We start from the raw sequence: 27,988 nt of genomic DNA on the forward strand, positions 1-27,988 counted from the left end.
GACACAGCAGTGAAGTGGCCAAAGCCAGAAAGGTGCACCCGAGGGAGAAGCTGGCCAGCGAGTCCACGTGGTGGCGGTGGTCACCCGACGCTGGCGGTCTCCCCTCCCCCGCCTCAGACCCACGCTGAGGATGTGGGCTCCCGCCCAGAGGTAACAGCGCCAGGTACCCTGTGCGTCCCAGGGGAACCTCCTGGCCTTAGAGGACTCGGGAGGGGCAGGGGGCGGGCTCGGAGGCGCGGCTCGGCGCAGGGGCGGAGGCTGTGCGCGAGAGGCCGGCCACCTCTCCCGCCCCGCGTCCCCCAGCTCCTGTGCGGCTGCGGCAGGGGGACATCCCTGAGGGGGTACCGCCCCCAGCCCCGGCCCCTCGCCCCCCGCGCCCACGTGAGAGCAAGACCAGCCCGCATCCCTCCTGCTGCATAGCGCGTCCCGGCTCCGCGCCGGTGCCTCGGTAGTCCGGTCCCCAACGCAGATTCAGCGCGGGTCCCTGGCGGGTCCCGACGGACCCGGCCGGGAGCTTCCAAGGGTTCTGGCTTCTGCATCCCAGCGCAGCACGCAGGCCGAGGCGTGGGCAAGGCGGCCCCGCTGACCCAAGGCTGGTGAGTGGGACATTTGCTCCTGCGCGGGGTTGGCTCTGAGTCCGAGGCAGGTGAGGGTCCCCTGTGCACAGGTCCCCAATTTCTGGCTATCTTTCCTTAGCTCTTCCCTGTCCCATTACAGGTGCTGAGCCTGTCTGTGCCAGGTCACCCTGATGAGTTTCCTGTCGTTAGATCCCCGGGTCTTCTTCCCATCTCCCACACTCCTCATTCAGTAACCTCAACTCTCAGGTAGTCCTGTTTCCAACAGAGAATGAACCCGATGCTCTCCTATTTCTTGGGCTGGACTCCCTCTTCCCTACCAGAGGTTCATCACCCAAACCCAGCCATGTCTGTCGGGGTTAAGGCTGGCCACCATTTCAGGGAACCGGGTATGGAGATGCGAGTGACTGAGTTTTGGATGGGATTGCATTTTTAAAGAGGGGTGTGTAGTCAAGTGTTTGGACATAGAGAGTTTTGTGTTCTCATGTGTGTGCTTGTGTGTCTAAGAACTGTGTGAACGTCACTGTCCATGTAGTTTCATGTGCATGGGGTACTTGTGCAGGAGACTTAAATTGTGTGCCTTTGAGTTTCGTGGTTGTGCATGACAGTGGCGTGTGTGTGTGTGTGTGTGTGTGTGTGTGTGTGTGTGTAGACTTTGTATGGCTGATGCTGACTGCAAGTGATTGCATTTTTTGACGGTGTGTAATGTGTCTGTTGGTGGGCATGAATGTAGCAGATATTTGTGTGGAACTGTGTGTCTGGTGTGGCAATATGGATTTTCACATTTCTGAAGGGTGTGAGTGGCTGTTTGTCTGAAGAGTTTGCATGGGACTGTGTGTCCATAAAGGATTATGTGGGTGCCAATTGCACACAGATGTGAGCCTGTGTCTAAGCCTGTGTGATGAACTAATTTCTATCCTGCCTTTCCCTCCTGTCACCCACTCCATGTAGCACAGCATCAACATACGATTTAGCCCACCATTGTTTGTGTAAGAGAAGACATTGGCCATGTCTTAGTTAGAGGTCTGAGAATGGAGGGAGGAAAGAAAAGACAGGAGGCCAGTTAAACTCACAGATGCGGGGCTTGAGAGCAGGCTCAGTGGTAGAAAGCACCTTCTACTCCCTGACTTGATTACCAGTTCCAGGGCCTGTGACAATCCTCTTCAGGCCTCCACAAACACCAGGCATGTTATATGCAGGTCAAACACTCATATACAAAAGATGAATAAGCTCATCTTTTTACATACCACACACACACACACACACACAGAGATAGAGATAGAGATAGAGATAGAGATAGAGATAGAGAGATAGAGAGAGAGAGAGAGAGAGAGAGAGAGAGAGAGAGAGAGAGAGAGAGAGAGAGAGAGCGAGCGCTTGGGCTGCATCAACAAAGAAAAAGAAAACATAAAAAATGCAAACACACAAAATATCCTTTTCTATGTATTCCTTTTCTGAAGATTGAAGTTAACCCCCAAGACTGCATCAAATTCTGATTTGGTTACAAAGTACCAACAAACCCTCCCTCCTTCTCTTTCTCTTTCTTCTTCTCCTTCTTCTTCCTCTTCCTCTTCCTCCTCTTCCTCTTCTTCTTCTTCTTCTTCTTCTCTCTCTCTCTCTCTCTCTCTCTCTCTCTCTCTCTCTCTCTCTCTCTCTCTCTCTCTCTGTTAGAAGACAAGAGCTCCCTGTATAGTACAGGCTGGCCTGAACACATACATGGCATTCTGCTGCTGTTTCTCAAGTGCTGGGACTACAGCCATGCATCCCCAGGTCAGGCTCACAAAAATCTGTTTTTGGATCAACCTTCTGTCTCAGGACAATGGCCAATTGTGGAGTTGATGCCATTGCACATCTATAGCCAATGTATGGTCAGCATTAGAAACACACATTTCTTCTCCCTCGGGGCCTATTATGACACACCATGGCCCCTTTAGAGCTCCTGGGGTCTTTTCCCCCACTGCTTTCTGGCCATACTGCAGGGGGCCCTTAGCTTCGGGTGTCATCTGTAGAGTGAGGCAAACCCTTCACTTTCAAAGACCTCTTCTTGGTCTTGAAAGTCGACACTTGTTTGAGCTTTAGGGGTCAGAAGGACTTTCTTGTCTTGCCCTTATTTCCAAGGGGTGGCTTGTATGGTTCATGACACTTGAGAGTTGAGGGGACAAGGGGAGAGACCCATCCTTTAACCCTGTACCTTGCAGAGATTGGAGATCCTGGAAAGGCCATTTCTAGAATAGGTAGTCCAGGAGCCAGGGGCCAAGAGAAGGCCTAGAACCAGAAGAAACCGGAACTGGTTCCTGGAAAGAGACATGCCCGACAGCTCTAGAGTCCTAAGAGCTCCAGGAAGGCCCAGGCGAAGGATACTTTCAAGTGTTAGAAAATGTTTTTTTTAAACATTTATTACACTTTAATAAGCATGCAAAGAACTCAGTTTCAGCACACCATTTCTCCCAAACGATTATTGTTAATTTTATAAGCTAGGCACACAAAGTCAAATGCTGTGTGGTCTCACTCACATGCAAGCTACAGATCTTGACCTTGAACAAATAGAGAGAGAAATAGTGATGATGAGAGGGGAGACAGGGCAGGGGAGGGTGATGATATTGTTCAACAGTTTATTCTCCTGTAAAGGACTAGGCGACAGGAGTTCGAATGCTCCTGGCTAATGCAGATGAAAGTGCCAAGGGGGGCTTGGTTTGACATCTGCACCACATTCCATGCTCTGAAAGGTTTCACTGTGCCCTGTGGGTGGGGTCAATGATCCCATGTCCACTGAGATAAAATCGAAGAATTACATAGTGGCAAACCACAGCTATCGGCATTTATAGGGATTTACAATGGTGAAAGTGTGGAAGACAGCCTTGTCTTTGAGCTCAGCCTCATATCTTTTGGATCTCTGCTTGCTTATTTGTTTCATTGTTTTTCAATTGCTACTTGCTGGCTTTTCTCCCGGCAGCAGGGCAGCGCTGGGAAGGAACTCAGGGCCTCACACACTTACAGAAGCTCTACTCCTGCGCCCTCAGGCCCTCACTACTCCGGCGCTCACATCTGCTTTGCTAGGCTACAGTCTTCTTCTTTTTTAATTATCACATTTATTCAGTGTGTGTGTGTGTGCGAGCACGCGCGCGAGCACCCTCAGCATGCACAAGTCAGAGGACAACTTGTGGGAATTAATTCTCTCCTTTCCTTGTGTGGGTCCAGGATTGAAGTTGGGCCATCCAGGTTGGCAGCAATCCTCTTTACCCGTCGCCCCCACTTTTACAAAGTCAGAGTCTCCTTTGTAAATGGGTTGTTTTGTGACCCTATTTCAGCAACCCGCCTTTGCCACTGTAGCTCGGAAGCACCTGCAGAAATTCGCAACGAATGAGCACAGCTTTGTGCCAACACCGTGATTTAAAAGTGTCAACCCCACAGACGTTAGGCCAGGTTTGAGTCACAGACTACCACATGTCAACTCCCACACTATCCAGCTTTTAGGTCTCCTTAGGGAATTTGTTCCAGGCACACCTTCCACCCTGGGTGGACTCCAAAACCCTAGTATGTGAGAGTCTTTTACATACAATGGCATTATATTTGCATGGAGTCCTTTCCTGTCCTCTCTCATATTTAACTCATTTCTACATTACGTTAAATACCTAGCACAATGGGTAAAGGTGCTTTCCACCAAGCCTGAAGTTCTGAGTTCAATCCCGGGGACTTACATGGTGGAGGAGAGAATGGATCTCCAAAAATTGTCCTCTGGCCACCCCACCAACACACACACACACACACACACACACACAGAGAGAGAGAGAGAGAGAGAGAGAGAGAGAGAAGAAAGAATAATAAATATAATAACCTAGCACAACTCAATACTGTGCATGTAGTTGCTATGCTGTGTTGTTTAGGGAATAAGAGGAAAAGTCTTTTCATGTCTAGTACAGATGCAAATTGAACAACTTCATCAACTAAGCTTACACTACCATTGATTAGAAGAAATGGTTTAAACTTTAAGAGTGTTTTTGCTCGCATAGAGGACTGAGATTCTGCTCCCAGCACCCACAGGACGGCTCACAACTCCCTGTAGCTCCAGGGCAGACAATGTCCTTTTCTGAACTCTATGGTTAGTGCACACACGGTGCACACATGCACATGGAGTCAAACACTCATACACATAAAATGGGTTATTTTTATCTTTTCAGTTATGTGTGTCCATGTGTGGGTGTGCACACATGACGTCAGGTGACCGTTGAGACAGAGCTGGCTGTGAGCCACCTAACATTGTCCTTTTCAAAGAGCAGCAAGCGCCATTACCTATGAACCATCTCTCCAGCCTTACCATTGAGTCTTAAAAAGTATTCTTCGGTAATTTCATATATGGATACATACATATTTAGATCACATCTACCTCTCCTTCCTCTTCCTCTTCAACTCTTCCTGACCTCTCCCCACCCCCACATTCTCCTCCTAACTTCATGTTGCTCCCTCCTCTTCTTCACTTTCTCTAAATAATCCAGAGAGTCCATTTAGTGCTGCCCCAATGCCCATGAGTACAAGGCACCACCCACTGGAGCGTGGGCAACCTGTCTCGGCCACACCACTGAAGAAAACCACCCCTCTCTGTCAGGATCCCATCAACTATCAATAGCTCTTGCAGCTAGATATGACCTGATTGATTTTTTGATACGGGGTCTTTCTATGCAACCCAGGCTGGCCTTGAACTCCCACTTTCCCTGTCTGAGGCCCCTGAGTGCTGAGATGATGGATATGCAGCTCTTGGCTTGACTCACTGAACATTTTTCATCCAGTGTTGGTTTTATCTGAGGTTGATTTAAGGATCTGCAGAGCCAGCCGCCTGGACTGTACCGCATGGCTTGCAGGGCAGAGAAAGGAAAAGAGTTGGGTGTCCAGGTTCCTGACTGCTCTGGACTCACTTGAACGCTCTTGGGATTCAGGCTGATTTCCAGTTATCATGTGGTAACCGGGAACATGATATCCCAGAGGAGAAGGAAAGACTGCTTGGTGTCTGTGAGCGTTCAGAGCAAGGCAATAACAACACCGTGACTTCGGGCGGCCAGTCCATTTAGAGCAAAATCCACACTGAGAAGCAGGGCATGGATCCAGGGCATGGAGACCCCAGTCAGGTGGCCTGTCTTTTGGAAGCCGGTGGAGAACTGAGACAGACAGAGAGGACAGCACTACCCAAGTGGCTGTCTTGGGTAGTGGCCGCAAAACAATGCTGGAAGAGTTCAAGGCTGCGCGTGGTGGTGCATGCCTGACATCCCAGCTACTTGGGAAGCTGAGGGGATCGGTACCAAGACCTGAACCTAGGCCCCGAACATGGCAGGCAAGCACTCTATCCTGAGCTATGTAGTCTGGCCCTCTTTAAAAAAGAATTTTATTTTCCTGTTTGAGAGAGAGAGAGAGAGAGAGAGAGAGAGAGAGAGAGAGAGAGAGTGTATGTGTGTGTACGTGTGAGTGCAGGTGCCAGTGCGGCCAGGAGGGGCGCAGCAGTTCTGAGCTACCTGATGTGGGTGCGGGGAACGGAACTTCTGCAGGATTAATATTCACCCTTAGTCACTGAGCCATCTCCCATCCTTGCCCAGTAACTCTCTTTTTAACTTTTTATTTGACACAGGGTCCTACTACGTTGCAGGTGCTGGCCTTGAACTTGTAACCTGCCTCCCCCAGCACCCTCAAGAGTAGCCAATATTATAGGGCTCTCAAAGGCTGGGTTGAAAGCCAGTTTCTACGCCGTTTTGTAACTTCCAAGTGTTTGACTGCTAAACAGATTGGCAGGTTTTATATTTATGTTCACTTTGTTTAAATTACGGAAAATGCAACATCCCATTTTGGATACCTTAAAAAAAAAGGAAGTCAATAAGGATAAATAGGCAATAGACATGGACAAAAAGAGGGAAACAAAGTCTGAGGTTTCACTCCGAAAGAGGCTCATGAAGGCTCATCAGTCAAGCTGGGACTAGAAATGTCCTCATTTCTTTCCCAAGGGATCCCCCGCCCCTTACCACATTGCTCTCCTGGTGATGCACACATTAGTTGGGTGCCACTGTTTGCCAGGCACTGGTTGGTTTTGTCCTCGTGAAGGGTGGACCATGGGCGTCTTCAGGCCGTACGCGCAACTACTGTGGTTGGGGGACTAGTTTAAAGGTGCCTTTCAAGAGCTCTTCGTGCAGTGGGCACTCAGCAAAGGCCTGGCGCTTTCGTTTGAGAGCTGCAGTTGCTTGAGATGATCTCAGTGAGGACAAGGCTGGAGGCAGAAAACCTTAAAGGTGTGCAGTGTTCTGTGTGTGTGTATGTGTGTGCGTGCGTGTGCGTGCGTGTGTGTTTCTCCTACCTGTCTCTAACCACCTTCTCTGGTGTTTGGGTCCGAAAGCCTTCACCTTTTGCTGCTAGGATAAAAATCGAATCCGATTCAGGTCAGGGAGGGTCTCAGGCATCCCTGCAAGGCAGCACAGGGGCCGATCAGCATCGCCCCTCCCCTGCAGTGCCCGCCCCTCCACTCTACCATTCCTTTCCCAGACTCCTCCCTCACCAGACTTGGTCTCCTCTGTCCCCCGCAGAGACGCGATGAGCAGCCACGGCAACAGTCTGTTCCTGAGAGAGAGCGGAGTGGGTGGCGTGGGCTGTCTGCAGGGCCTGCAGGACAGTCTGCAGCAGAGAGCATTGCGCACGCGCCTGCGTCTGCAGACCATGACCCGAGAGCACGTTCGGCGCTTCCTGCGCCGGAACGCCTTCATCTTGCTCACAGTCAGCGCTGTGATCATTGGTGAGCTCTGTTTCTGGGAGGCGGAACTTCTATTAAGTGCCCCCCCCACCCCGTGCACTCATCTTATATGTCCCCAGTTCCTCAGAGGACACAGGTATGAACACGATGTGCACACGCATGAACACTGCGCAGACACGCACCTTACGACTCCACACAGAGAGATGAATATATCTTACATATATACAGAATTTAGAAGTGCAATCACATAAACTGTGCAAACGTTCATAAATATGCAGCTACCCATCATACCTTGGGGAGACTGGTTCCAGCGAACACTACCCCATTTTATTTAAGGAATTTGAGTGTCTATTGATTTGGGTATCCGGGGATTTGATTATTCACAAGCTTTTGTTATCTGTGGATACTCAAGTCCCTTTAATAAAATGGGGATAGTGTTTGTATAGGATCTGTGGCTAAGTCTCTAGGTTACTTATAACACCCAAAGCAGCGTAACTGCTAGGTAAGTAGTTGTTATACTGCATTGTCTAGGGAATAGTGATAAGAGAAAAAATATCTCTATGTGTTCAACAGACACAATTTAAAAATTTATGTGATGTTGTATAATAGGATGGGTTTCATTATGGCATCTTCATATCTATATCCAATGTGCTCTGGTCATATTCCTTTTCCTTCACCCCTTTTTACCCAGTGACCCCCTGTGGGTCCCTTTCTTCTCCCCATATAGCTCCCCTTCTGTTTTCATCAGATACAATATTTCCCCTAAAGATTTCCATGTTGCTTGATTAATTTGACAGTGTGGTATCCAAAGTTACCAGGGCCAGCTCTGTTAGGTTTCTACATGCTTAGAAGCATAACTACATATGCACTTCCATGTTTGAAAGTGATACCATAGACACAGGAGTCACACTTATAGACACACCCAAGAAATACACGTACGCATCTCTGTATATGAGCCCACATATTCAGCCACGTGTTTATGCTCACAACTGAATGTATACTGTCACATATACATGCATGTGAATGCACATATACCCTCTGCACACACAAATGCATGCAATGCACATGTATATCCACGTGCACACAGCTGCACATCATGCACACACGTACCCATGCTCACACAAATGCGCACACATACTCACACACACTCACTCATGCACATACACACCCAGGAACAAACCTGTGTATACACAGACCCACGCATATGCAAATACACACTTATACCCAGCACACACATGCTCATGTCAGTACCCATGCACATGCCCACATATATACATAGTCATGCATGCAACCTTTTACACATGCCCATGCATACACAGATATCCGCATCCATATATATACAAGTACACACACATACCCATGCACAAATGTATCCATGCACACAAATGCACACGCTCATAGAATAGTCACTGCTCACCCTACTATACTCTGTTTGTGATGGATGGACCCTGCCTGGGGTTGAGATCCATAGTCCATTCCATGAACCCTTCCTTTCCGGCTCCAGGGGTCAGCCTGGCATTTGCCTTGCGCCCATACCAGCTCTCCTACCGCCAGATCAAGTACTTCTCTTTTCCTGGTGAGCTGCTCATGAGGATGCTACAGATGCTGGTGCTCCCCCTCATCGTCTCCAGCCTTGTCACAGGTGAGAGCCCAAGCTGTTGTGCATCTCCAGGACCCATTCAGAGACCAAACTTGAGAAAAGAGCCAGGGCTACCCTAACCGTGGGAGCCCTGTCCCAACTCATCAACTCAGACTGTGCCCAAGTCCTGCTGCCACATGAGCCATGTAGCCCAATAACTTTCTTGTACTTTTCCTTGAAGGTAAAATGCCATCCTTCTAGAGATCAGGGTTATCCAGAGGCGAAGAAAGGCCGTGAGGGGCAGGGAAAGTAGCTGGGATATGGGGTAGATGAATAGGAGGCGGGATTGGGTGAAGGTGTAGGAGGTGAGTGAGTGGGATGGAGGTGTCAGGATGGAGAGTAAGGAGCTGTGGGTGGAGAATGCAGCGTCTTTCCTTCGAGACAGTCAATGCTTGTGGTGCCAAGGGCCACCCTCGTCACTGCAGTGCTTCAGTTCTGATGCTGGGGCAGAAGAGCACCTACAGGCAATGTGTCAACAAATGGGCCTGGCTGTTGCCCTAGCTTCAATTATGTTGTTGTCATAAAATACTTGACAAAAAGCAGCTTAGGCCAGAAAGCCTTTATTCTAGCTCACCCACCATTCAAGGAAGTCACAACCCATTCACAACCAAGAGCAGAGAGAAAATAAATGGACACATGCTTACTTGCATCAAGCAACATCGTAACATGAATAATAAAAACCCAGGGATAGATATTGGGGTTCAAGCTGAAAATCAGAAAAGCAAAGCAGGCAACCCACTTCTCTTACCTCTACTAAACTAAAATGGTTTTCCTGTCTCCGTGAATCCTGAGAGATAGTGCTCTCCATGGACCCTCAGAAGCAAATGCCCTGAGCTCCTGTTTCCTCCTACCTTCTATTTCTTTCCCTACCCAGTCATATCACTCCTGTCTCCACCTCCCTAGTGCTGGGATCAAAGGTGTGAGCTGTTTCTCTTTAGATTGATTCACTCTCGTGTAGCCCAGGGTGGCCTTAGATTCACAGATGTCCATCTGCCTCTGTCCTGAGTCCTGGGGTTAGAGGTGTGTGCCACCTCTGCCTGGCTTCGATGACTGACTAGTATGGTTGCTGGAATTAAAGGTGTGTATCTCCACTCCCTGACTCTATGGCTGTGACTAGCTTTGCATTTTGATCTCCAGTGGCTTTATTAAATCATAAATAATATACCACCACACAACATCTCTATAGGTATACAGTCCCGAATCCCTTGCCTAGGGAATGGTGCTACACACAATAGGTGAGTATTTCTCCTTCAATAGTGTAATCTGGACAACCCCCCACAGACATGCCCACAGGCCCACCTGATCTAGACAATCCCCCATTGAGTCTCTCTTCCTACTGCTTCTAGATTGTGTTAACAATCGAAACTACTCATTAGAGTTGTGTTTCAATAAAACTTTATTTAGTGCACAAGATTTAGCCCAGAGGTGGTGACTAACAGCCCTTGGGTTTAGGGACAGAAAGGATTATCAAGGCTTAAAACACTGGTTTCTTAGGTTGGGCTTCTCAGAAGCCAAGCCCGACATGTGGATCTGGTCACAAGAGACTCACTGAGGGAGAAACTCATGAGGAAGTGAGGAAGCAGGACAGGGTGGGGAAAGGAGCCAAGCAAAGCTATGTGTTCAGAAGAAGGTGTCTCAGTGTGATCCCACTGGGTGGGGTCTCTGAGGTGTGAGCAGCATCATGGAGTTGTCCCTCACCCTCTGTCTTTACCTGAATCCCTGAACCAGCCAGTCATTGATGGTAGCTGACTCTAGGGCCGTTCTGGAGGAGGAAGCTCCCATTCTGCTGGGGATCATTCTTAGAAGGGAAAAGTGCAGGCTGATAGTATCCAAACTCATAGCAGCTGGGTGGTTGCACTGGCCTGGTAGAAGACATGTAGGTACAGCATGGACAGTATCCAGGAAGAATGGAGAAAGAGGTGGGTTCGAGGGAGGTGAGAGTTGGACTACATCACGGGGTGAAGACTTTGGTGTTTGGGATATTTATGGTGCAGGGATAAGGGGAGGGTTGGGTGGGAGTTGAAAGGTTGACTTGGAGTAAAGGGGGAGGTACTATGATTGGTGGAGTTATTTGGAGTAAAAATTGGAATGTTATGTGCTCATGAGTGTGTGTTCCCTCCTATCTGTGTATAGTGGTAAGTGAACTGGTTTTCAGTTAGGTCTAGGGTACTGGCCCAGTTACTCATTCTTGAACAATATTTTTATTAAAAATTGTTTTTAGCTTGAGAATCAAAAGCTGAATCACCACTTGGTTGAACCACCAGGGCACTGGTCCCAAGATCCCTACAGATACCAATACCTGAGGATGCTGAATCCCTCTCTGTAAAATGATACAGTGTTTACAGATGACCTCTGCCTCTCCTCCCGTGTACTTCAGAGCATCTCTAGATGATGGGTATACCCTGTACATGCTACAACTCTATTTCAAAGTGAAATGAAACTTTTATTTACTTTTATGTGCTTACTTTGTTATTATTATTTAATCGTGGGTCTATGTGGGTTTGTGCACATGAATGCAGGTGCCCAGAAGGGGCCATCAGATACTCTGGAGCTGGAGTTACAAGTGGTTGTGAGTCACGGGATATTTGTGCTGCTAAAGGAATTTGGGTTCCCTGTAAGAGCAGGATGTATTCTTAGCTACTGGGTTATCTCACCAGCCCCCTGTATTCATTTAAAAAACTACAATCAAATTATATTTTACCTGATAAAATATTTGCTGGAGATGTAGAAGCGGCTGTATAGATAACTACCAGCATTTGGAGGTGAACCCATGGTTTCTGCGACCTCTTCAGTTAAGGGATGTGCGCTGATTTTGAGCCGATGTATGGAATGGGTGGGGGCAGATGGAGGGAACAAGGATGGGTGCTGTTGCACGGACTGTACTGTCTTCCTTCCAGGTATGGCATCCCTGGACAACAAGGCCACAGGACGGATGGGAATGCGGGCAGCTGTGTACTACATGGTGACCACAGTCATTGCGGTCTTCATCGGGATCCTAATGGTCACCATCATCCACCCTGGGAAGGGCTCCAAGGAGGGGCTGCACCGTGAGGGTCGAATTGAGACTGTCCCAACAGCTGATGCTTTCATGGACCTGGTCAGGTGACATTCTCATTTTGTTGGGAGTTCTAGATGCACATGTGACAGTTCTCTTTCTATGAGAGACCACAGGGAAAAGTGGATCTGGTTTGGAAAAGGAAGCAACTATTGGTGGCTATTGTAGAACTCACTTTCTGCCCTGATTATCCTTAAGAAAGCTACATCTAGGTATTTCTACATGGCCTTAGCTTACCAGAGAACACCTGACGCATACCATCTTCCTAGTCTCTGCATGGCGTCTCTCTCGGCATCCTCTCTCTGCCTCCTCTTCCCAGAATTCCTGTCTCATAGCCCCACCTATACTTCCTGCCTGGCTATTGACCAATCAGTGTTCTATTCATCAATCAATAAGAGAAACATATACACGGAAGGACCCTCCTATCAAGTGTATCAAAAACAAGGTCACTTCCTTTTAATCTATAAACCTCTTTAGTCCAAGGCTCCACCTCCCAACGTCACCCATGGCAATCAGATTCCAACATGACTGGGAGGGGGGGCACTTACATCTGCGCCTTTGAGCAGCAATATGGGTCCTCTGGCCTTTGCTTACCTTGCATGAAGCTAGGGATAACATTTGCCTCTAGGGTCACTGTAGGGTCTGTGCCAGATGGTGTAGGGCAGGTGCTTTGCTCAGCACTTGACCCACAGCACACGTTTCTACATTGCCTGCCGCCACTATTGTCATGGCTATTGCTGCAGTAGTCACATGCTCACTTCCCAAGTCTAACCACTTTCCCTTCTCTGATGTTTTCGCGCAGAAATATGTTTCCACCTAACCTCGTGGAGGCCTGCTTCAAACAGGTTAGGACAAAGCACATGGTTTCATCAAGGAGGGACGGCGGGTGGAGGGAGCTTGCTTCCCAAGGAGAAGGGTGGGAAGCAGGGCCCGGAAGAGTGAGTGGGGGCCCTGGGGAGGACTCTGGGAGGATAAGTGTACTTCCCATGGCTAGGATGTTGGTCCAAAGGGTTGCCGGGGTATGGGACGCCTGGAGACTGTGAAGCTGGGGTAGAGCTTCCAGGACTTCTGATCACAGATGTTTTAAAATCTGTCTGAGCATCACCCGGGTCTGGTAGCAGAAAAGCAACCACAGGCAACACGTGAAGTGGACTTTCTAGTAAAATTTTATTTACAGAAGCAAGTAGTGGACTGGATTTGGCCAGCAGGGGGTGCTTAGCAACCTCTTTACTGAAGGCTACACATAAAGACATAAATATGAAAACTATATATCCATTCTTCCATGCTTTTCTTTTTTTCAAGACAGGGTTTCTCAGTATTGTTTTGGAGCCTGTCCTGGAACTTGCTCAGTAGACAGTACTGGCCTCAAACTCACAGAGATCCTTCTGTCTCTGCCTCCTGAGGGCTGGGATTAAAGGCGTGTGCCACCAATGCTGGGCCATGCTTTAGTTTTTAATGCCCTCCCTATTCAGTTACTCATTTCTTCTCCTTGGCGAAGAGGATGAAACACAGGACTTGTTTATATTAGGCAAATGTCAGTAACTAATTTCTTTTATTATTATCATTATTATTAGTGTGTGTGTGTGTGTGTGTGTGTGTGTGTGTGTGTGAATGCATGTCAGGTGTGGGTGTGGAGCTCACATGACAACTTTTGGATGTTGGTTCTCTCCTCCCACCATGGGCCCTGAGGATCTAACTCAGGTTGTCATCCTGTATGTGTGTGGTGGACACTTTTACCTGCCGTGAGCGAGTATCTTAATTGTCCAGTTACTCATTTCTTTAGTCATATGTTTTATTAAAAATTAAAATTGATACTCAAAAATAGTACAATCCCTTGGCATTAACAAAGATTGCATACAGAATCTTTGCTGCTCAAGTGTCTTCTATCAGTAGGTGGAATTTGCAGATGACCCCTAGGTCATCTCCAGATGATGCAGGAGAGCTAACACATGCAGATGGTATGCAGACAGCTGTTATTCTGCAGTGGTTCTCAACCTGACCACATCCACCAATCATAAAATTATTTTCGTTATAGCTGTAATTTTGCTACTGAGTGGTGTCTCAGTTCCTAAGATGACTGGAAATATGTGTTTTCTGATGGTCATGACCCACAGGTTGAGAACTGCTGGTTTAGAGAACAATGACAAGACAAATGTCTGTATGTGTTCACTACACAAATGTTTTTTCTTCCTGGTATTTCCTTCCTTCCTTCCTTCCTTCCTTCCTTCCTTCCTTCCTTCCTTCCTTCCTTCCTTCCTTCCTATTTATGTATGAGTGCTCTATCTGCATGTACACCTTTCTGCCAGAAGAGGGCATCAGATTCTACTGTAGATGCTTATGAGTCACCATGTGGTTGCTGGGAATTGAACTCAGGACCTCTGGAAGAGCTGTCAGTGTTCTTAACCACTGAGCCATCTCTCCAGTCCCTCTCCTGGTATTTTCAATCCATGGTTGCTTGTGTCTGTGGACACAGAATTCACACATGCTGAGGAGTTTTGTGTGACACTTTTTTGGGGGAGATAAAACTTACAAGTTTGTCACCCCATGACAGACCAAAGTCATGATTGCACCAATTTGGTGAACCAATGAGTTTTTGGCAGGCTTTCTCTTTGGAACTGGGTGAGGGGTTCCTTACAGACCACCAGAAAAGGCCACGCCAGCTCCAGTGACATCTACTGAAAGCTTTGTTCCTGGAGGAGTGTCTGCAATTTGCAGCAGCTCACCAGGTCTGGGAACCTCCTTGGTAGTCAGAGTCTCCTCTATGAGCAGTTACGTAAGGCTTTTATAAAGGCAAGGAAGGGCCTTTTCGAATCTCGTAAGCTCCAGATTTCTCACACATGTGAAGTTTTTTTACTTCCTGAATTTCATGAGTCTTCTGGCTCCATACTGGAGTGAATCTTTCAATTTAGAACAAGCTGCTATACAACAGGAGGATACGCTGCATATTTTTAAGGGGTGCTGAAATATATACATGCATATATTTATGTAAAATATATTAAATAATACATAAAATATGTGAAAATGCATATTTATATATTTTACACACAAGTTATTATATAATATATATTTATACATAAGCATAAATGTATAAATATATATGAAAATACATTTATTTACTTTCTGTTTGTGGTTACGAATAGATGTGGGTGCGTGCCATTGTGCACATGTGGAGGTCCTAGGATGAGTTGTAGAGTCTCTCCACTTCTACCGTGGGATCAAACTAAGTTTATCAGCCTTGGCTGAAAGCACCTATACTCCCGAACCATCTTGTCTGCCATAGATTTGGACTTTTGGGGAGTTCAACTTGTATTTCTTTGAGTTATTCAATTCATTTCCTTGGTTACATATCCAATTGTGGGCTTGCTGGGCTATAAGAGTCATTGCGTGTGTGTGTGTGTGTGTGTGTGCATATGTGTGTGCATGCATGTACATGTGTATGCCTGTGTGTGTGCATGTGTGCGCGCGTGCACGTAATGTGTATGTGTGCACATGTATGTGTGTGTGTGTGTGCGCGCGTGCATGCGAACATGCATGAATGCTCATGCAAACACCAAGGATGCAATAGGGCCTCACACGCCTAGCTCCCAGGTTTTATTTTTATTTTTTGCAGCATGTTCATTCTTAGGGATTTTTTTACAAGAGAGTTAACCACCATACTGAATCTGGTCCCAACTTCTCTAACTTCTTTGCATTTCAGTTTAAGACACAGTACAGCACACGAGTGGTAACCAGGACGATTGTAAGGACAGAGAATGGGTCAGAGCCGGGGGCCTCCATGTCTCCCCCATCCTCAGTAGAGAATGAAACCAGCATCCTGGAAAATGTTACCCGGGCCTTGGGCACCCTGCAAGAGGTGATAAGCTTTGAGGAGACCGTGCCTGTTCCTGGCTCAGCCAATGGCATCAACGCCTTGGGCCTAGTGGTCTTTTCTGTAGCCTTTGGGCTAGTCATTGGCGGCATGAAGCACAAAGGGCGTGTCCTGAGGGATTTCTTCGACAGCCTCAATGAGGCTATTATGAGGCTGGTGGGCATCATTATCTGGTGAGTAGTGGTTGGGTACCTGTGCCTGGGTGGCTGCTGATGGTTCCTGGGGGTGAGGGCCGTGGGGCTGGTGGGTCTGTTGGAGACATTTGGTCAGATTCATTCATCTGTGATGAGTTAATTTAGTCATTAACTCATCTGTCCATTCATACTTTCTGTAATGATTTAGTCAGCTATTCATGACCTCATTAATCTATTTTCTCACGTCTCACTTGTGCATTGACTTTAGTGATCCATTCATCTGTGTTCGTTCTTCTACACATTGGGTCACCCACTTCCACCCCCATTTTATGTAATAAAAATGTGTTCTTAGAGAATTTCCCACATGTCTACAAAGTGTTTTGATAATATCCACGGTCCCATTCTCCCTCCAACTGTTCTCAGACTCTCATGTCCCCTTCCCAAGTTTATATCCTCATGTGCACGCGTTTGTATATAACTTCCGTTGGTTCCAGTCAGAGCTGTGTGTATGAACATGGATGAGGGTACATCCACTGAGCTTGAGCAGCTACAAGATGCCACATCTATGAAGAAAATTGACTTTCCCTTCCTCAGCAACCATTAACTGTCAAAAATAGTTTCTCAGCTAGGATAAGGCTTGTGAGTCCTGCCCACTCCATGTTGGAATGTTGACTGGCTTGATCTTGTGTCAATCTTGTGCAGATGACTACAGTTGCTATGAGTTCATTGCATTGTTTTTGAGACAGGACTTCCTATGTACTCCAGGATTGTCTGGACCCTGCCAGCCCTTTTTATCAGCCTGCTGATTAGTGAGATTACAGGCATGTGCCATCACATTTCTGCATTGGTTAATTCACTGCCAACTCATTAATTCACTTCCTCATTCTTTTCTGCAATGAGTTTTTTAGTGACTTATTCATTCATTCACTCATCTATTTCTTTTGTGCACTAATTTATTCTCATTTTTCTAGCCTGCCGAGTTTGTCAAAGTTGTACCCTCCCTTCCCCCCCACCCGGGTCATCCTCCCCTGTCCTGGAATCTGACACGGTTCACCACATGCTTTGTCCTAACATTCTGTTAATCTATTCTTTTATTTATCAGTGAAATTACTTACTCATCTTCACTGATAAGTCTGTTCATCAGTTAGATTATTTCACAATTATTATTACTTTATTGCATCTGTCATCCATCCATCCATCCATCCATCCATCCATCCATCCATGTAGTGTGAATATATGTGTATGGGTGTGCACGCCACAGCATACATGTGGTGACAGAGACAAGAGGACAAGCTTTTGGAAGCCAGTTCTTTCCTCCTACCACGTGGGTTTCAGGGTCCAGCTCAGGTCATCAGGCTTGGCAGAGCATCTTTACCTGTGGAACCATCCTTTTTGGCCCTTGTATTTATTTTTAACTGCTAGGGTTGAACCAAGGCCTAACGTTTACTAGATAATCAATCACTCTGCCACTGAGACATACCTTCAGTTTCCTAAGTAGCAATCTTTTATGCATGGTGCTCAGGATGGAACCTAGCTAGGTCCTTGAATAAGCAAGGCAATTGCTGTGACACCGAACTGCAGTATTAACTCCTTTAGTTAAGACATTGAGTGCATTTATTTGTTTACTCATTTAAACCGGTCTACTTGGATTCATTCTCAGACCTGTTTATTTTTATGTATTCACCATTCTTTCATTTACTCCCTCAGATTTTCCATTTATCTGTTTATTTGTGTACTTACTTAGGCACTGTTTTCTTATTTTCCTTTCTACATTTGGGTATGGTGCGATGTGCCTGTGTATGTATGTTATTTTTGCACGAGTGGGGGGTGAGTATGTGTGTGGTGGCCCAAGGAGGATGTTGGGACTCATTTTCCATAGCTTTTCCACCTTATTCATTGAGGAAGGATTTCTCAGTCAAACCCAAGCTCAAGGCAATGGCTCATTGTGCTGGCCAAATTGCTCTGAGGGATCCCCTGACTCCAGCTTTTGAGGCAGGAAGTACAGGCTTGCTGTAGTGCCTATCCAGCATCACATGGGCTCTGGAGGATTCAAACCCTGGTTCTCATGTTTACACAATAAGTGTTTTAACCACTGAGCCATCTCCCTAGACCTATGTCTCCTTTTCACATACATTTTTTTTTCAAAATCCTTTCACTCCTTAACTAGATAATTCATCTAGCAGATGCTTTGCCAGGCTGAATTCCTACTTCATCTTGAAGAGGTTAGTAGAATCTAGGAGGAGACAGATGTAGAGCACACATATGTACCACGAAGCCATAGGTGCTGTGGCGAAGCAGCGGGGGATGCTGGCTGGGAAGAGGAGGAGTGAGACATACAGCCGTCTTGGCATGTGAGGAAGAACCTAACCGGACGCCCTTAAAACCTCACGTCACAGTCTCGAGAGAATCAACACATGAATACATGATGGCTCGCTTGTTGGCTTGCTTAGTCTCAGCTAGCTTCCTTTACTTCTATACAGTCCAGGGTCAAGCCCATTAAATGGTACTGACCATAATTAAGGACAATTAAAACAGTCCTCCAAGGACATGCCCACAGGCCAACCTGATGTAGACAATTCCTCATTGAACCTTTCTTTTCAGGTGATTTTAGGTTGTGACAAGTTGACAGACAGATCAAAGGAATTAGCACCGAGAACAATTTATGGAAGTTTAGAAGGCCAGAGAAAGGGATATCTTAGTTAGGGTTTCTATTGCGGTGAAGAGACACCATGACCATGGCAACTTTTAAAAGGAAAACATTTAGTTAGGCCCGGCTTACAGTTCAGTGGAATAGTCCGTTGTCATCATGGCCGGAAGTGTGGCGGCATGCAAGCAGACATGGTGCTGAAGAAGGGGCTGAGAGCTCTATATCGGGACTGGCAGGAAGCAGGAAGAGAGAAGCATGCTGGGCCTAGTTTGAGCATCTGAAACCTCAAAGCCCAACCCCAGTGATGCACTTCCTCCAACGAGACCACACCTACTCCAACGAGACCACATCTCCTAATGAGCCTATGGGGGGGCATTTTCATCCAAACCACCACACTTTGCAATGCCTAAGGATAAGATTCTGAAGGGAACAGCCATCTGGAGTTGAGTTGGAAGGGGCTTGAATGAGGGAATGAGATAAAGATCCCGGAAGCTGCATGCTTTGGTATCGTAGGAGCTTTCATGGTGATCAGATGAGCGGAGGGGTGGCCTGTGGGAGGTGGATACATTCATAGACTCTGATTGTATTTATTAGCTTTCTCTTGCTATGGTAAAACCCCCTTAAAGGAGGACAGGTTTATTTTTGCCTCACAGCTTCGCAGGTTTTAGTAGATGGTTGGCTGGCTCCATTACTTCTGGGCCATGAATGTGAATGGATACAGCCAACTTGACTGCATCCAGAAAAAAGATAGGGAGAGAGCAAGGGACTGGGGGAGAAGGCTATCCTTCAAGGGTACACCCCCTAGTGACTTACTCTCTTCAACTAGGCTCTTCCTACAGTTTACTCCCAATAGCTCATTCAGCTATGAATCCATCAAGGGATAACTCATAGCAGAGGTTGGCACTCTCATGAACAGGCAGCTTTCACAGACTCCACCTCAGAACACTGACCCACTAAGGACCAAGGCTTCAACATGTGAGTCTTTGGGGACAATGTTTGGGAAGCAGACTCTAGCACCAGTGCTATTTAAAAACTATTTTATTTATATGTGTGGATGTATAAGTGGATATGCGGATGTGTTTCTGGGTGCCCACAGAGGTCAGAAAGTGGTACCATAGCCCTTGGAGCTGGAGTTAGGGATGCTTTTGAGCTGTCCAATGTGGATGGTGGTATCCAAAATCAGGTTTTCATCATCAAACAGCAAGTACTCATAACCACAGGGCCATTTCCACAGTGTCTCAGTGCTGGCTTTGATACTTGGGAAGGGTTGGGGTGGAGTTGGAGTTATGTGGTAGGAACTGTCTGGGTCCAGGACGCTCCAGACCTGTGAGGAAGATCACCCTAATAAATATGTGCCTTGCCCAGGTATGCACCAGTGGGCATCCTGTTCCTGATTGCTGGGAAGATTCTGGAAATGGAAGACATGGCTGTTCTTGGAGGTCAGCTGGGCATGTACACTCTGACAGTCATCGTTGGCTTATTCCTCCATGCTGGCGGCGTGTTGCCCCTCATCTACTTCCTGGTCACCCATCGGAACCCCTTCCCATTCATTGGGGGCATGCTACAGGCCCTCATCACGGCCATGGGGACCTCTTCCAGGTATGGCCTTTCCCTGAACTCTCCCTGGATCCATTCTTCATCTGTCATGGGTTCCTTTAGGTGGCCTCCTCTCCACCTCCCCAAATACCTCTTCTGGTTGTACAATAGTATTGGGGGACTCTTGAAGCTCTCTGCAGGTGGCCTATACTTGAGGGTACAGTCTTTGTCCTGGGATGCCTCTCCTAGCCTCTTTTGTTTCTCCAGTTTATAAGGAGAGCCAGATGCCAATTCTGGGTTTAAGACAGTACTGTGGGCAGGATCAGAGAATCTTGGCTTCTTAGGCTTTCTTTTCCTATTTGTGCTTTTAGGGGATTAATAAAGCGATTACCCATTATATTTCATCATCCAAATTCAAATCAGTTTGAGAAAGTATTCCAAGAGCCAAACAGGAGAAAATATTTTATGGCCTCATGGTGATTGGAGAATGTGCCTTTTGATTTTTGATCTGTGGCTAAATAGGACTGATACTACGGTACCCAGAATGAAACAAATCTGATCACTATGGAGCTAGTCAGTTCCCCTACCCACCCCACCCACCCAATGCTATTTCTGATGCTTGATGCTTGGGAAAGGTTGGTAGGGTTGGGTGCTTCACAGTAGGCAATGTCTAGTTCCAAGGTCAAAGACTGTGAGGCCAAGTTCTGAGTCTCATGGTGTAAAGCTGACCACACAGGAGTCATTTCTTGCAGACAAGGTGACCCCCGATGAGATGCCCACTCTTCCTACTCAAGTTGCCTTCAACTGAAAGTGCACTCTGTGAAGTGGTGGGGGAGACGCTTAGGGCTCCTGTAGATGGATGGGGTCTCTCCTTGTGAGGATAAGCACTCTGTCTTTACTGTTCTAGTTTCATTTCTGTTGCTGTGGCAAAATACCCTGGTAAAGGGCAGATTGGGGGGATTTATTTGGCTTATAATTCTAGGTAACAGCCCATCACTGAGGGGAAAACAAAACAGGCAGCTAGTCACATCACACTCAGGCACGCGTGCTTGCTAATGCTCATGCTTAGCTCAGTTTCTCCACTCTTATATAGTTCAGGGCCTCCCGCCTAGGGAATAGTACCACTCACAGGGGGCCGGGTCTTCTCATATCGATTAGTTAAGACAATCCCCCAAAGTTAATTTCCAGAGCTGGACAGTGGTGGCACACAGCTTTAATCCCAGCACTTGGGAGGCAGATGCAGGCGGAACTCTGTGAGTTGGAGGCCAGCCTGGTTTACAGAGCGAGTTCCAGGACAGCCAAGGCTACACAGAGAAACCCTGTGTTGGGAAAAAAAGGTAATTCCCATACGATGACCAAATATAGTAAGCATCATCAAGACTCTCTTCCCAGGTAGTCCCTGGTCGAAGTTGACAGTAAAAGTTACCCATCACGTTTAGGCTTTGGTGTGGGAGGCCAGCTGCCTGGGCTGGCCTGGTGTCATTAGCTCTTGGTTTGGATGGGTCAAGAGACAAGATCTTGGGGGATCCCTACCACTGAGTTCTCTCTGCATCAGGAGTCCCACTTCCCCATGCACAACTGTCATTCCCACTTTCTACTCCTTGCTCAAATTCCAACCTGGTCTCCATGTGCTATCGGTAAGCCCTCCTTTGGTCCCTTGCTGCCACTGCCCCGTCCCATCCTTCAACTCCCTATCCTCAGCCTCCAGAGCTCTCTTTCCCCAGCTCTGCAACCCTGCCTATCACTTTCCGCTGCCTGGAGGAGGGCCTGGGTGTGGACCGACGCATCACCAGGTTCGTGCTGCCTGTGGGGGCTACTGTCAACATGGATGGCACTGCACTCTACGAGGCCTTGGCAGCCATCTTTATCGCTCAAGTCAACAACTATGAGCTCAACCTGGGCCAGATCACCACAATCAGGTGAGACCATGATGCCATCAGCTGGATAGGATAGGCTGTGTGTACAAGGCCTACAGACAAATTTGCTATTTATAGTTGCATCTCATTTCTACCTAAGATATATAATGATGCATATGCAAATATCCAGAATCTGAAAAAAAATGCAACCTGCGAAATGTTTATGGTTTCCAGTATTTTGGATGAAGGATGTAGGATGCTCAACAGTATTTGTCTACATGGGTGATTTTTCTCACCCATGTTGCTTATTGTCTGCCCATCATACAAGAAAGAAGATGCAAACTGTAAAGGAAAGTATTTTCTTCACGGGAAATTTCTTCTGTAGACTCATCCTCACTTAAGATGGTTTGACTTACGATCTTTCTTTCCCTCCCTGCACGCCCCCTTTCTGAGCTGGCTGGCCTAGCTGAGTAGCTGAGATTGTAGGCATGTGCCGCCACGTCTAGTAAGGGCGTGAGTGTGATACATGTTCAGTAGAAACTACACTTAGCATTTCTTCTAGTTCGGTATAAGTATGTGTGCCTGCTGAGTCTGTGTTCGCCACACGTGTGAAGGTGCTCTTCAAGGTCAGAAGAAAGCTTCAGGGTCCATGGGACTGGAGTGACAGGTGGCTGCCTGACATGGGCTCTAGGAATAGAACTTGGGTCCTCTGCAAGATCAGTGAGCACTGTTAACTGCTGAGTCAGCTGCTTGGTCTTAAAGAGTTTAAAAATCGCATTAATTATTAGTTATTATTAAGTGTGTGTGTGTGTGAGTGTGTATGTGTGTGTGTCTCTGTGTGCGTGTGTGAGTGTGTGTGACTCTGTGTGTGTGTGTGAGTGTGTATGTGTGTGTGTCTCTGTGTGCGTGTGTGAGCGTGTGTGAGTGTGTGTGAGTGTGTGTGTGTGTGCCACAACTAAACTCAGGCTCGGTAGCACAGCATCTTTACCCACTGAGCCATTTCTCAGATCTCCAGGCTTCATTTTTGCATTTTTTTTTTTTTACGAGACAGGGTTTCTCTGTATTGTTTTGGAGGCTATCGGTCCAGCCCAGCCTCGAACTCACAGAGATCTGCCTGCCTCTGCCTCCCGAGTGCTGGGATTAAAAGGCGTGCGCCACCACTGCCTGGCTCATTTTTGCATTTTTGATTGGAGTCTTTTCCTATGCTAGTGATGTGGTGGTTTCTTTTAATTGTCCACTTGGCAGAATCTGGAATCACCTGATCAGAGAATCTCAGTCAGGGTTCCTATAGATCAGGTTGGCCTTTGGGCTTGTCTGTGGGAGGCCAACTTGATTGTTTTTATTAATGTGGGGAGGCTCAGCCTAAAAGTGGGCAGTACTTGTTTCCTCCGTATGGGTCCCGAGTTTAAAAATACAGAGACCTGGGCTGGAGGGATAGCTCAGCCGTTAAAGGCTAGGCTCACAACCAAAAATACAGAGACCTGACCTGTAGGTATCCACACTTGTTTTCTGTGTTCTCGACTGTGGATGTGTTGTAGTTTATTGCTTCAAGTTCCTGCCTTGACTTCTCTACAACGATGAACTGTAATCTGGAAGTGTGAGCTGAAATAAATCCCTTTCTCCTGATCACACACACACACACACACACACACACACACACACACACACACAGTCCTTGGCTCTTTGTTGCTCACAGTGAGAAGACAGGTGTGTATCTGCCATTCTCCTGATGAGGCAGGAGAAGCTCTGAGTTGGTGTGTGAGGTATAAAGCTCATGAATAGAGTCTTCTCTCTGGAAAGCCCATTCTTTGATGCCAATGTGAGCATTTGCTTAACTACCATTCTGTCAGAACTGTCCTCCAGGCTAATCATCTCCCCTTGTCTGTATTTGGCTATAGAATCTAGACAGGGGTTTCCTAAACTACTGGGGGGACAGCTGGTATCTGCAAGGCACTACTGCCTTTTCTGGGAAGCGTAGTGGCCTTTGCAATATATTTTACATCTTTCTGGGTAATTGGAGTTGATGTTGGAGTTTTAACATGGGCCACCTGTGACCCATTGAATCCTACTTTCGATTTCATATTAGCTTGTGGGGCCAGAAGTGGAAACAAGACCTTGTACATGCTAGACAGGTGCTCTACCACTGAGATAGACCCTTCCATCTTTAATTAAAAAATATCTTAGCAAGGAGTGGTCTCTAGTGGTCTGGAGAGACAGCTCGGTGGTTAAGAGCACTTGCTGCTCTTGCAGAGGACCTGGGTTCAGTTCCCACTACCTACGTAGTGGTTTACAACAGTTTATCACCCTAGGTCCAGGGGATCCAATTCTCTTTAGCGGACTCCATGGCCACCAGGCACATATGCAGTATACAGCATGCATGCAGGCCAACATTCATACATATAAAATTAAGAAAGCAGACAACTTAAAAAAATCAAGAAAGAAATAGGTTCTAAAACCAAGATAGGTCAGAATGCCTTCACACCCAATGTGGTAAGCAGTATTTGCCATCTTAAAAAATAACTCTGTCTTTTTCCAGCCACATCTTTCCTGAGGATAGCTGACAAAAGTTGCTTATTTTTAAGGTGTATTTCATGATTATTTGCTATATGTGAACTCTGCAAAATGATCACCACAGTCAGGCTGATTTTTATATTTATCTCCCATAGTTTCCTTCCTTCCCTCTGTTCTCCCTTCTGTTGTCTGTGTCTCCTCCCCCCTCCCCTCCCCTCCTCTCCTCTCCCCTTCCCTCCTCTCCCCTCCTCTCCCCTTCCCTCCCCTCCCCCTCCCTTCCCCTTCCCTCCACTCTCCCCTCCCCTCCCTTCCCCTCCCCTCCCTTTCCTCTCCCCTCCCCTCCTCTCCTTTCCTCTCCCCTCCCCTCCTCTCCTCTCCCCCTCCCTTCTTTTCTGCTCTATCCCTCCTGTCCCCCTGTCCTTTCCCACCTCCTCTTCTAATCCTTATGTCCTCTCATTTTCTCATCTCCTCCCTTCTTTTCCTCTCCCTTCTTCCTCCCCCTCCACTGTCTCCCTCCTTCTCTTTTCCTCTCTCCCCTCCAGAGCCGTATTACTTCCTCCCTCCCCTCCTCTCCCTGTCTGTCCTTCTGTTCTCCTCTCCCTCCTTCCCTTCTCTTTCTCGTTGTTAATGGTGAGAATCAGCTTCAGGTCTATTCTCTTTGAAAAATTCAAATATAAACACAGTATCATTAATCACATCCTTCACTCTGCACATTAGATTCCCAGAACCCAGTCATCTGTTATCTAGACATCTTGTATGCTTTGACAGACATTTCCCATCTCTCAGCCCATCAGCCCATCAAGGTTTCTGCTTTTTGCATCTGTGACTTCAACTTTTTAAATTTAATTTCACAACCAAAGCAAGCTCCTGTAGTAATTTTCTCTCTGTGTTGGAATTTAACTTAAGATGCCCTTTCCTGCCTGATCCTCCAGTCTTCTGTTCTCTCTTTCTGCCCGAATCCCCAACTCTTCCCATTTGCAGCATCACCGCCACAGCTGCCAGTGTAGGAGCAGCTGGCATCCCCCAGGCAGGACTGGTCACCATGGTGATCGTGCTCACATCTGTCGGCCTGCCCACAGAGGACATCACGCTGATCATAGCTGTGGATTGGTTCCTGTAAGTGTGCTTTGGTCCCGGGCCTATCTCTTCTCATTACCTTTTCCTGAAGGGCGAGGGAGGCATTGGGATGCTCTGCTAGTTATGGATGGCCCTGGTCTCCAAGCCCATAGATTATTCATCTTTGGGAGGTGAGTGAGGATTCCAAAAAGGAGGTCTCCGCCCATCAGCCAGCTCACTCCTCTTCAGCCCATTTCATACAGAATCATGCAAAGATTTTCAAATATATATATATTTAAACTCAAAAATTTAAAAGGTTTTTCCTTAGTGAAAGTATTAATCCTAAAGGATTTTAGAAGTGAGAAGAAAATACAGGTTACCTGCTGCATTAAATAGTGAAGAATTGGGTTATAAAATCACCTGTGATGATAGGCGAAAGAATTTTGGTGGATTTATAAGCTAAATGCTATGATGAGGCACATTTTCTCTCTCTTCTCTCCTTCCTCTTGCTCTTTGACAGCTTCACACATACATGCAATGCTTTCCGGTCACTCCCCCCACTCTCTCTTAACTCCTTCCTCTCTACAACTCCCCTCCCCTCATTCCTGTCCTTTGTTTGTGACCCAGTGAATTACAGCAGAGATGTTTATGTGTCCTGGTGTGAGACTATGCCGTGGAGCTTAGTAGGTTCGTGACAGGGTGTATACACTCCTAATCTGTCAGTGCCAGTAGCTCATGAGCTACTCTCTAATCCCCATCCCTTCCCCTCCTTTCCTGTTCTCATCCTCCCCCTCCGTCTCTCCCCCTCCCTCCTTCTCTTCCCCCTTTCCTCCCTTCCTCTTTCTTCTTCCTGCATCACTACCCCCTTTCACCATCCCTTCCCTTTCTCATTTCCTTTTTTATGACATGGAAGTTACATGAAATGTTGATTTTCATCCAAACATGGGAGCCATGAGCAAGACTAAGTCCCATTTGTACGGAAGGACTAAAGTTCCATTTGAGCAGTCCCCAGCCTGCCCTACACCTACACAGACTCACGTCAAACAGTCTGTATCAAACATTCATGTCTAACAGTCTGCGTTCAGATGCTCACGTCAAACAGTCTGTATCAAACATTCATGTCTAACAGTTTTCATCAGATGCTCAAGTCTAACAGTCTGCGTCAGATGCTCACGCCTAACAGTCTGCGTCAGATGCTCACGTCTAACAGTATGTGTTCAGATGCTCACGTCTAACAGTCTGCATCAGATGCTCACGTCTAACAGTATGTGTTCAGATGCTCACGTCTAACAGTCTGCATCAGATGCTCACGTCTAACAGTCTGCATCAGATGCTCACGTCTAACAGTCTGCATCAGATGCTCACGTCTAACAGTCTGCATCAGACCCCAAAATCAAATAGTCTATATCAGATCCTAATATCTAACTGTGTGCATCGGACTCCTGTATCTAATCTTCTCCAAGTTAGTATATTTAGAAACAAGAGTCACAAATCAAAGACTAGATCTGAGAATTTCAGGGTTGATGTTGTTAGGAAGGAAAACAGAGGAAGAATGGAGGCCTGTTCAAGGTCATGTGATTGTGAATTAACCCCGGGAGCCCTCCTAGTCTGCCCTTGGGTCTCAATGAGCTTTCAGTTCCCCCATTAATCTATCTATCCTCCACCAGTGACCGGCTTCGTACGATGACCAACGTACTGGGAGACTCAATTGGAGCAGCTGTCATTGAACATTTGTCCCAAAGGGAGCTGGAGCTGCAGGAGGCTGAGCTGACCCTTCCCAGCCTGGGGAAGCCCTATAAGTCACTCATGGCACAAGAAAAGGGGGCATCAAGGGGTCGGGGAGGTAATGAGAGTGTCATGTGAGAAGCTTCCAGCTCTCTGCCCAGGGAGGAGGGAAGGGACTGGGAGGGGAGTCCTGGGGACAATTTGTTGCCCAACTGACTGTGGGCTGAACATACATGCTCTGTGTGGCTTGTCTGGGGGCTGCTGAGATAAAAGAGAAGGAATGAACGGTTTCCAAGATAATATTCATCACTGTTGCATCTGTGTGCTCCACATTCAAGAACAACCCCAGGGAGGGAAGGGTTATTTTGGTTATGGTAATAAAGGGCTTAGTTCATCGTACTGGAAGGCATGGTAGAGAAGAGCAGCTCACTTCCTGTGGTCCATAAGCAGAGACAGGAGAAATGGGAAGTAACCAAGGCGGGGCACAGCTCTCCAAGACACACCCTACCTGCCACTACTTCTTCAACTATACCCTGCCTCCTACTTTTCACCACTTCCCAATTCAGTCATTATATATAGAGCCATCAAGGGGCTGGTCCACCCATTAGGTCAGAGCCCTCATGATGTAACCATCTCTGGAAATGTCCTCGCAGACGCACAGAGGC

At 47.1% G+C, this 27,988-nt stretch overlaps 1 protein-coding gene and 1 long non-coding RNA gene across 3 annotated transcripts; one reads left to right on the forward strand and one right to left on the reverse strand.

Moving 5' to 3' along the window:
• Window positions 1-27,623, forward strand: Slc1a6 (solute carrier family 1 member 6). 2 transcript variants are annotated; one of them, XM_005083366.4, is made up of 10 exons: window positions 330-596; window positions 7,133-7,338; window positions 8,801-8,938; window positions 11,833-12,037; window positions 12,793-12,835; window positions 15,688-16,031; window positions 20,005-20,238; window positions 21,900-22,094; window positions 25,524-25,658; window positions 27,266-27,623. In XM_005083366.4, the coding sequence occupies exons 2-10, from the start codon at window positions 7,140-7,142 to the stop codon at window positions 27,459-27,461; spliced, it is 1,689 nt and encodes a 562-aa protein (XP_005083423.1). In that variant the 5' UTR covers window positions 330-596; window positions 7,133-7,139; the 3' UTR covers window positions 27,462-27,623. The 2 variants fall into 2 exon arrangements, with proteins under 2 accessions (XP_040594397.1, XP_005083423.1); XM_040738463.1 differs by lacking the exons at window positions 330-596; window positions 20,005-20,238; window positions 21,900-22,094; window positions 25,524-25,658; window positions 27,266-27,623 and adding an exon at window positions 1-150 and having other exon boundaries at window positions 15,688-16,035.
• LOC110343421 lies at window positions 2,008-7,224 on the reverse strand. Its single transcript, XR_002385692.2, has 2 exons — window positions 7,105-7,224; window positions 2,008-7,011 (listed from the first exon to the last, which is right to left on the reverse strand). It is a non-coding gene; the product is annotated as an uncharacterized LOC110343421 (long non-coding RNA).
• Window positions 27,624-27,988: the final 365 nt, after the last annotated feature.

Source organism: Mesocricetus auratus, unplaced genomic scaffold, assembly GCF_017639785.1.
Source record: "Mesocricetus auratus isolate SY011 unplaced genomic scaffold, BCM_Maur_2.0 Super-Scaffold_100676, whole genome shotgun sequence".
Taxonomy (NCBI): domain Eukaryota; kingdom Metazoa; phylum Chordata; class Mammalia; order Rodentia; family Cricetidae; genus Mesocricetus; species Mesocricetus auratus.

Bases quoted from the DNA above. Each gene is read 5' to 3' on its own strand.
- Slc1a6 (XM_005083366.4), top strand. From the start codon at position 7,140: ATGAGCAGCCACGGCAACAGTCTGTTCCTGAGAGAGAGCGGAGTGGGT. The intron at 8,939-11,832 runs GTGAGAGCCCAA...TCTTCCTTCCAG, and splicing joins CGTCTCCAGCCTTGTCACAG to GTATGGCATCCCTGGACAAC. The intron at 12,038-12,792 runs GTGACATTCTCA...GTTTTCGCGCAG, and splicing joins GCTTTCATGGACCTGGTCAG to AAATATGTTTCCACCTAACC.